Here is a 10,684-nt window from a genome sequence, read left to right as displayed (position 1 = left end):
CTTTGATCGAGCACCTCTGAGCCGAGCTTTGATTGAGCTTGGACCAAGCCGAATCCGAATAGTTTGCGAGTCGTCCTAGTTCGTTAGCACCCCTAATTATAACTTGTTAAATTAAAATTTTTCTTATTTCCTCTAAATTATTCTTTTTTTTTAAGTAATTACTGCAGTCTTAAGAGAAGCCTATCCCAAATGCCAATTGCATTTTCCCTATCAACTGTTAACCAAAATGAATAAAGTAATTTTTTATGCATGACATCTACATAATTTAAACACCACATCACGCGAGCACTTGGTTATGTACTAGATTACAACTATACAGGGCAACAAGAATTACGCAGCTCGAGAAGTAGGGAGATCAATCCAATTCAATCGAAGTTCAATTTCACCACACTCAACATTGCCTAGTCGGAGGAACATGTTCTGTGTGACTTCACCATCACTGAAGACTATGGGGCTGTCCTCCGCGATTCCACTTGACTACCTCTAAGAACGGCCTCAAATCAATCTCTGCCTCTCCCATTCGATCGTCCGACGAGATCATATAATAGTCATAAACAAACTGCGTTTAGAAGGAGATGAGCAAGAGTCAGTTTATATCAGGTGTATATACAACTATACAAGTAAGTTCAACACAAAGAGTGAGGTCTTCATTCCCTAAAGTATCGTGTGGAAAGTAGTTTTATGACTTCAAAACCATATTTCATAATTGTCTCTTGCAATAAGGTTCTCTTCAAAAATAGTTTTGCATGTCTAACCATATGTTTACATAATGACTGTGTATAAACAACTATACAAGTAAGTTCAACATACTTACAAGTTTAAGTGGTTCATTTGGATTAGTAACACAAAGAGTGAGGTCTTCATTCCATACCGGATTAAGAGATTTCCTGATGGTACGAGTCTTGAGTTTCTGAAACCACGATAACATAATGACAACATAAGTTTTAATACTATGTCGAGTTATAATTAATAATGCCATCAATATGCTCATAATAACCATCATAGATAAGATGATAATAAGGAAAAGGACCTGTTGACCAAGAAGAACAATGATATAAGGATCACTGCTCGTAACATCACGAATGGCGAGATTTATACCACGTTTGATTCGAATGCGAAGCGCGCCCATTGCGTTGCTTATATTCACCATTTATATTTCTTGTTAGGTGCTGCTGTATGTGATGAGAGGAAGATATAGATAAAGAGAAGACTTTGAGTTGGTTTCAAGCTTGGGGAAGTATATTGATTATGAAGACAAAAGAGATGAGCCGTTTATTTTATAGGGCGCAACTAACGAAGAAGAGGCTGAAGATAAATAGATTGACTAGTTCTCCTATAGCAATAAGGTCAAAATATTAATTTCAAAAGTATACCGTTTTTGTTGAGGAATCATTTGGGTGATCAAGATCAGCACCAAAGTCAAAGCAACAAAAGCATAACAACCACACAATTTTTCAAGTTGTTCAGCCCTTTTACTTTTGGAAGATCGTATTTCAAACTTTTTTTTTTCTTTTTGAAATGAATCAGATTTCTATTTTGATAAATCTCAAACCAAAATTCTGAAGATACCAAATTCTTTTTCATGTAAATACCGAAATTCTAGCTATAAACAAAGTCAAAAAAAATATATGGAATATTTTCTTTTCTGCATTATGGATGCATTAGATCATCTAATGTAGAGAGCTTATAGACATCTCATTGTGAGATGCCAAAATTTTGGCATCTCACATGGATACAAAATTTATCAAAGATGTCGTGGCCTAGTGGTTAAGATTGAGGTGTTGGGAACGATAAGTAGTCACACAGATTCTAATCCCCCTTTTTCCTTCTTTGTACTGCCTTGATGGCTCATATGGATTTAAAAAACATGGATACAAAATTTATTAAGTTGAAGGTACCAAAGTAAATATAAGCTCGTATCAAAAATCACTAGAATTGATACCAATACCAAAGTAACTCTTATTCAATACCAAAACGCAAGTAAATTTTGATATCAACTGATACCAAAACTTAGTAAAATTGGTACCAATACTAAAGTAACTCTTACACTTTGATACTAACTTATACCAAAGCTTAATTGCTATCAATATTAAAGCAACTCTTACTTGGTATCAAAGTGCAAATAATTTTAGTATCAACTTATACTTTACTTTGGTACCAAAGTGAGATACTTTGATATTGGTAATTGATGTAACAATGTGATGCCATTTTCTCGTCTCACAATTAGACGCCAATAGTTTCTCCCTAATATACACAAGCCTTTTAGATGGGTGACATAAGCTTGACGTGACACACGTTAGCTTTCCCGGTGGAGCAACACATGTTAGTTGATCTATTAAAATTGTTACCTTATTCAATAAATTGTATAATTATAGACCTTGTTTGGCAAATAGAGTTTAGAGTTTAGCTGTTACAGTTTAAAGTTTGCTGTTAGAATTTTAAGTTTTTACTAAGCAGATTTGACTCCTAATTTGACAAAAATAAATTTATAAATATGTTTGGTAACAATTAACTGATTGCTAAAAGCTTATTGCCATTTATAGACATTTTAATACACATATGTAATATTATTGTTAGAGACATAAAAGTCATTGAACATATTTTACCTAAAATCATCTAAAGAAAAAGCTCATATTATGAGCTTTTTCATTTTGAATATTTTTATTCCAAAACTCTCTCTAAAATTCTTTTACCAAACACTTCTTTTAGAGTTTTTGACTAGTCAAAACTCTAAAAGTGGTCTATAACTCTCCTTTGCCAAACACTCCAATAATATTTGGTGACCTTAATGAAGAAATGTTAATCAATAAATATGAAAGGATCGATAACTAAAACTAATGATTGAATTTAATAAAAAAAAAGAAGTAATAATTGACTAATTGTATTCTTCTACAGAGAAATATAGAAGAGTTACTTAGCTTTTAACATAATATTAATTGTTGATTATATAAACAGAAAAGTAACTAATGGAAACTTTATTGTTTAACATAAAAGTGACTTGTTTTTTCTAGTAATAGTCAGTTGTCATATGATATCTTTCCAGTATGATATACTATTTCTCCTCAAATAAATCAGAGAAACAGGTTTGCCCGACGACATTTCATACAAAATCTTTACAATGTGTATTCATAGTAATATAATGAGTACAGTTAAGTGTAAAGTTGGGAATTAAATTTTGTTAAAAATTGCAGTTTGAATATTTAAGATGCAAAAGTTGCAAAACAGATTCTCATGGTGTGTTAATCTCTCAAACTTAATCCATGACTAGATTAAGAAAACCTCTTTTTACTAATTTTTACATACTTCTTCTTTTTCATACTCACCCAATGCTCATCCTAGTTTTACACTTTATCTCTCTAACTTTCTCCAAACTCACTAAAAGAATTAACATTATTTTACAATTGATCATTTTATATTTTTGCTTTAACATTAAGTAGATATTTTATCATAATATTAGTTTATAGTTCGAATGTTTACCAATTATTTTTCTAATTCGAAAATTCTATTTAAGATTTTAAACTTACATTAATTTAATAAAAATTGTGGGATGTTAATTAAGTATGTGTAAAATGATGTCATTAATCTTATAAAAGTGATGAGACACTAATTGAGTTACTTGGAGGAATTTTAGATTTTTTTTTATTTTGTAAAAAGGAAAAATGTCACAACATCATATGTTTGTTAAATCTGGATTGTGCCCATCATAAGAAAAGAGAGTCCACTTCATAAGACAAAGAGCTTCTTAAAACCATATGAAAATAAGGGGAGTAACCCCTTTGCATTCTAAAGTGAACGCATCTCTCATTTTTTATCAATGTGGGACACTCACATGTGTTGTGAGTTATGCATCATAGCTTTAATTAAGACACCCCCTCACATGTGAGGTCCATTTTTCAATTGGCTCAAAATAAATGGCGATACCACTTGTGGGCATGGCTCTTATACCCTCTTAAATATGGGCATGTACCCCGTCCATCACGAGGAGAGAGATTGCACTTCATAGCGCGGTTCTAACTTAAAACCATATGACAATAATGGGAGTTGTCGCTTTACATTATAAAGTGAACCATATCTCTCTTTTCTTTATTAGTGTGCCGACAACAATCTTACTTTACAAGGTTGGTGTGACTCAGATTCGGTCGCATCTCCTATTACTAGGCGGTCTCTCACTGGGTGTTTGAAGACCAAGAAGCAAACCACTGTCTCCCGCTCCTTGGCTGAAGTCTAATATCAATCCATGGCCGCTGTGTCATGTGAAATCAAATGGTTAAAAGGTTTGTTGTTAAGCTTAGGTGTGCATCACCCTAATTAAAGTTGTCTGTCTCTTTTGCGATAGTCAATCCGCCCTTCACATTGCTAACACTAGTAGAATAAACGCTTATTGACGCGGTCTTTAAGTGACCTATTAAGGCGGTTTTGGCCGCGCATCAATTAAGGGGGCAACAATAGGTAATTAATATAATGTTGCGGTTTTAAACCGCAACAATATCTGAACATATTGCTGCGGTTTTTATGCAAAACCGCAGCAATATTAGCATTTTATATCAAAATAATACAGCATATTGCTGCAATTTCTAGGGAAAACCGCAGCAATATGTTGTATTTAATAATAAAAAATAGACATATTGCTGCGATTTCTTCCTAAAACCGCAGCAATAGCGTTGGGCAGGTAAAAAAAAAATTAAAATTTCTCGAGCCGTAAATAAGAGAGTTAACATGGGAAAAGAACAAGATGCTCTTCTTTTACTACAGGTAAAGAAGTGAGTTTCTACTGAAGAGAGTAATAGACAGGGCAAATTTTGGCCCTGTTCTCTGTTTTTCCAAAGTTAATGGGTCTGTTATGACCCTATGTCTAATACAGTCCTCCCCATTGGAACAAAAGTCAAAAAATGTACTCAAGACCATTGGTCTACCCTGCCATTAACCACCGCAAACCAAGAAGTGATTACCAAAAATATAACAAAAAAAAAGGATCAGCTACACTAAAAAACCAAAAATACAAAAACTTGAAAAAAAAATGAGAAATATCAAGGATTAAGAGATCTGAAAAACAAAACAAAACTAAGAAATCCAAAAAATCTATGACAAAAACAAAAATCCAAGAAATCAACTTACTGCACTAAGGAGTGAAGAAATCTAACAAAATCAGTCAAGAATAAACAATAAAGAACCTCTAATTACAACCAAACAACAACCTCTAATTACAACCAAACAACAACTAATTACAAAATATCAAAACTGCAAATCATCAAAATGCATGGCAATTACTGCTCGTCGCACAAAGGAGAGAGAAACTCAATCGGATTTCGAACGGAGACAGATTTCGACAAGCACCACTTCGCATCCGCCAAATTTTGATGGTTGGTTGGCGAAATCCCGTAGTCTCGAAATCGCGCAAGGAGATGCAAACGATCGAGTGACACGCGTTGGCCGAAGATATAGCGAACGGAGCGAACCGGCTGAGTGACATGCGTTGGTCGAAGATATAGCAAACGGAGTGAACCGGCCGACTCACACTCGTTGGACTGAGGAGGATGAGGGTGAAGGGTGAGGATGAGGGTGAAGGGTGAATCACTGTGAGAGTGAGGGTGAAGGGTGAGGAGTGAGAGCATGAAAGGGAAACGACGGGTGTGGAGTGAGAGAATGAATGTGAGGGGGAAAAAAATCCTAACTCACAGGCGTTTTATACATTTTTTAAATAGTTTTTAATAATATTGCTGCGGTTTTTGTCAAGAACCGCAACAATATACTAAAATATTATTTTTTTAATATTATTTTAATATACTGCTACGGTTTTTGACAAAAACTGCAGCAATATGTCTGGTCAAATACTCAACTTTATTTCAAAAAAATTTCTGTTAGCACCATATTGATGCGGTTTTAGGCCGAAACCGCAGCAATATCTTTATTTTATATTTTACTTTTAGTTTTTACATGATATATTGCTGCGTATGGGTAAAACCACAACAATAAGCAATTATTCTACTAGTGTAAGAATCCATTTTTCCATGAACGCACAAATTATATCAAGGTCGACCGTCATTTTCTCCACGATGCAAAAATGATGGTTTCATTGCGTCATCTTATGTTTCTACGGGTACTCAGCTCCCTAATATTTTTATTAAAACTCTTGGCAAAAGCAAATTTGAGTTTATTTTTCTCTCGGAAGTTGAGCATTTTGAATTCTCATGCTTCAAATTCAGGGGGGTGTTAGGATATTTTATTATCCTAAAATGTAGCAATCAAAAAGATTATTTCCTAAGCTATATATGACTATTTCCTAAACTATGTATATCATCTCCTTTAGGACATTGTAAGCAAACAATATATAGTGAGCGAGAAAAGCAATACAAAGATTAACATGATTTGATCGTATTCTTCCCTATTCTAAATCTTATTAATTTGCCAACAAATGTAGAGGTTGTAATTTTGCTTTGGGTGAAATAATTCTCTTTGTTAAAACAAAATATCTACCATTTCTCCCTCGAATAGATTCTTTTTTTTCAAGGAAATGCCCTTATGCTGACTTGAATGGTGTAAGAATCCCTTGAATCTGGTACTAACGAGTATCATCCCCTCATAACAACGCTTTCTTTTAGTCCTTTTAACCAATCGATACGGCCCCATAGAGCCGTTTTGCTAAAACTCGAGCAGTTTCTTGAAAACTCGCTTCGGATATAAAACTTTGAGTATTCAAAGATGCTCTCGTTATTCCCAATAAGGTAGCTCGGTAACATATCACTTCTTTCAAAGCCTGTCTCCTTCCTTCCGCTCTAAACAAGCCACTCGGTTCTCCGGGCAATAAAAATTTATACATTCCATCTTCTAAAACCATGACTTTTGATATTGTTTAACGTACAACAATTTCTATATGCCTACAATGGATCTGCACTCCCGGGATCGAAAAACATTTTGGATCTTATTAACCAAAGAGATACGACTTTGTGCTATAGTTAGCTAAGCCCCAATCAAGAATCCCTAAGGAATTCCAAGAATTCTTGTTATACGTTTGATGTTATGCTTTTATGAAGAGTTTTTCCCCCTACTTATAAGCTAAAAAGGATGTAAATGGTGCTCTTGGGAGCCATTTTGTACTAACTGTTGTGCATATACATGTTATGTTTTGATGATGAAAATTAATATAATATGTTGTAGTATGAAAGTATGTAACAGTTGCAACATATGCATGAAGAAAGGAATTAATAAATGAAGACTTTGAAGAAAAGAAGAATCAAGATTGAAGTCAAGTTTATATGTTCCTTAGAATAGTTACTTTGGATTCAAATGTAATATGCTCGAACTTGGTGATATGCTATGCGTCGAAATATAGATAATATAAAATTAGTATAATTATTATTTTATTAAAGTTAAGGAAATAAATAATTATATTAATATTATATATCTATATAAAAAGGAAATCAGTTTTCGAAATAAAGAATAAGATTTTACAAAATAGTGTTTCCATAAAAACGTGTTTTTAAAAGAGTTTTAGAAAAAGATTTTACAAAAACGTGTTTCCATAAAAACGTGTTTTAAAAAGATTTTTATAAAACCGAGATTTCCTAAAACGAGTTTTATAAAATCAGATTTTATTTTGGAAAATACTTTTTGAAAAAAAAAATAGAATTTGAGTTGAAAAGAAAATCTAATATGGAAAACTTATCTTTTTGAGACTAAAGATAAAGATGGAAAAAGATAAAGTTTGATTTTCTAAAAGAGAATTAAATCCCTTAAATTAAGGAATTAAAAAGATAAATTTTGAAGGATGGTCGTCCAAACCATGTCCTATAAAAGGGTTTTATAATTCACTTTTAGATCTCACGTTTTCAGAGAGAAAAATCAGAAATATTAAGAGCTGAAAACTATTTCCTACGGCACTGAGCATGGCACTAAGCGAGTCAGATTCAAGTTACTATTATACGAGTGTAATTGTCCTCTAATTGCTTGACTAAGAAGCACACGATTGAGGATTCTTTCTTTCTGTAATTTCACTATTATAAAAAGTTACAACTCTTAGAGTTAAGGGTTGATGGGCAATACTAGGGTTAGTAGTGGGGAATCTTATTGTATCAAGAGTTTGATATTTTAGGTTCAAAGAAATAAAGAGTTTTGTTTCGTGTGGACGTAGATCTCAGAGGTGAGATTAAACCATGTTATATCCTGTGTTTGTGTATCAAATCTCACATAATTTTAGTTTATTATTCGCAAAAACTCAAATCAGCGATTTACGAGTGTTTGGCACAGTGCCAGGCACTGAGCCATAAAAGAGTTTTGCGAAAATCGATTAGATTTCACCACTCAATTCAACCCCCCTTCTTGAGTGTCACCTTGTGTTCCAGCAAGTGGTATCAGAGCCAGGCTATTCTCGTAAGACTAATATCTAGAGAATAGAAATCATGAACACGCATGATGACTATCGTGATAGGTACTCCAAGTGTCCTACTTTCAACGGAAAGGATTACGGATGGTGAAAGACGAGGATGAGGATTTACATTCAAGGTTCTGACTTTGAATGCTGGAGAATCATAAAGACTGGACCTATTCTTATTCAAGTCAAAAATACTGAAGGAAATCTGATCGACAAGGATGAAGATGATTACAACTCTGTTGACTATGGAAAAGCTGAAAAGAATTACAAAGCTATGAGTATTCTCCAATCTGGAATTGGACCTGATGAATATTCGAGAATCTCGGCATGTACTACAGCTAAGGAAATTTGGGACACACTGGAGTTGGCCCATGAAGGTACAAATGAGGTAAAACAATCTAGGATAGATTTACTAGTCCAACAATATGAATTGTTACATGAATAAGGACGAATCTATTAAAGATATGTTTACCAGATTCACACTAATAACTAATGAACTACGATCTTTAGGAAAAATCTATTCTTCTGAAGATTTAGTTAGAAAAGTGTTAAGAAGTTTGACTAATAAATGGCTTCCCAAAATCACTGCTATTCAAGAGGCTAAAGATCTAACAAAACTCTCACTAGAAAACTAATTGGTTCTTTAATGACCCATGAACTTGTTTTAGATCTAAATCAAATGAACCAAAGAATAAAGGGTTGGCCTTAAAAACTGAAGTAGAAACGGATGATTGTTAAAGTGATGAAGAAGTAGCGTCTCTAACTAGAAAGTTTCAAAATTTCTTAAAAAAGAACAGGAGCAACAACGTCAGGAGAAGTGGAAACTTCAAAGGTAATTACTTCTAACCCTAAGAAAAGTGCTACTCACTCTGGTTGTTTCAAGTGTGGTGAGTTTGATCACAGGATTAAAGAATGCCCTCTGTGGAAGAAGAAGCCTAAGGAAAAACGAGAGCAGTCGAAGAAAGAGTACAAGAAAGCTATGATTGCGGCAGTCTGGGGAGACTCGGATTCTGACGAGATCAGTGCAGGCACATGCCACGAGGCAAATTATGTCTGAATGCTGTACAGACAACTCTGAAGACGGCACTTGCCTGACGACTCACATCTATGCTTGATGGCTAAAAGTTCGAACCCTCTGAAGAGGTAGAAGACAGTGAGGTAAGCCTAACTTCCTTAAAACCTTCAATTCATCTTCTTTCAAAAAGTCAACTTGTCACTTTGCTTGGAAACGTAATTGATGATTGTCAAAACATGAATGATAATTTTGATATCATGAAAAAGGAAATAAAAAACTTGACCAGCTAAAAATTGGATTAGAACGAATATAAGGATTTATTGAAAGAAAATAAAACTCTGATGAAAAGGATTGATGAGAAAGACATAGAGATAAACACACTAAAACACGAAAAGACTCTAATTGATGACTCGTAAATGCTCAGTGCCAGCACTGAGTTCAAGCTGAAAAATCAGTCTTGAGAACAAATTGAAACATTAAATCACGAGTTGATGAACTTAAGAACTCAAGACAAAATCTAGATTGTTCCACTAATGCTCCTAGTGATGCAAATAAGAAAAGAACTTGATAAAGTTAAAAGAGACTTAGAGATTTCCGAAAAAGAAGTAGTGATTTAAATACATCAGTTGATTTTTGGAATCACAACATTCTATTGCTCGAAAGATGCACGAAAAATGGACTAATGGAATGAATGCTCTAAATTACTTAACTGGAACCACAAACGACATGAACAAAACTGGATTAGGATATACTGATCAGCAACCCAGTGCCAGGCTCAGTGCCAGAACCTTCGAAAGAGACTTTCGAAAGAGAAAATACGTGGGCCTTCCTAAATATCTAATTTGCAATTTTTGTGGAAATAATGGTCATCTAATTGACGAGTGCAACAAAAAGAAAAATTGAATTGCAAAGAATATCAAACATGTTACTCAAATCTGGGTTAGAAAAGACATACGAGATGCTCAACGTAAGAAAAAAGGACCCAAGCAAATTTGGGTTCCTAAACCTAACAAGTGATCATGTAGAAAAAGGTAACATAGCCCTTGAATTTATTTGTACTGAAGACCAAATAGCTGATTTTTCACTAAACCACTTGCTCGTGAAGATTTGAAAAACTTAGATTAGCCTCGGGATTGATTTCTGGTGCTTAGATGATTTATGTGCTTATTTGACCCCTTTACATGCTTAAGAGTTCGAAAGATTCTATCTACACTAAGTCAGATTTTTGATTTATTCCAAAACTCCTGAAAAGGATATTGATGTTGTCTTGATAACTGACACCTAAGTTGCTTCAGAAAAAT

At 33.9% G+C, this 10,684-nt stretch overlaps 1 protein-coding gene across 1 annotated transcript; it reads right to left on the bottom strand.

The window, feature by feature from the left end:
* Window positions 1-227: 227 nt before the first annotated feature.
* On the bottom strand, window positions 228-1,295 carry LOC104887246 (protein C2-DOMAIN ABA-RELATED 1). The gene is given in 4 exon segments (XM_010671847.4): window positions 228-466; window positions 468-559; window positions 815-910; window positions 1,031-1,295. Coding segments are annotated over 4 exon segments (444 nt in total). The 5' UTR covers window positions 1,151-1,295; the 3' UTR covers window positions 228-330.
* Window positions 1,296-10,684: the final 9,389 nt, after the last annotated feature.

This window comes from Beta vulgaris, chromosome 2 (genome assembly GCF_026745355.1).
Source record: "Beta vulgaris subsp. vulgaris cultivar EL10 chromosome 2, EL10.2, whole genome shotgun sequence".
Classification (NCBI taxonomy): domain Eukaryota; kingdom Viridiplantae; phylum Streptophyta; class Magnoliopsida; order Caryophyllales; family Amaranthaceae; genus Beta; species Beta vulgaris.
Note: the sequence above shows the minus strand (reverse complement) of the source record. Positions and strands in the feature narration are given on the sequence as shown.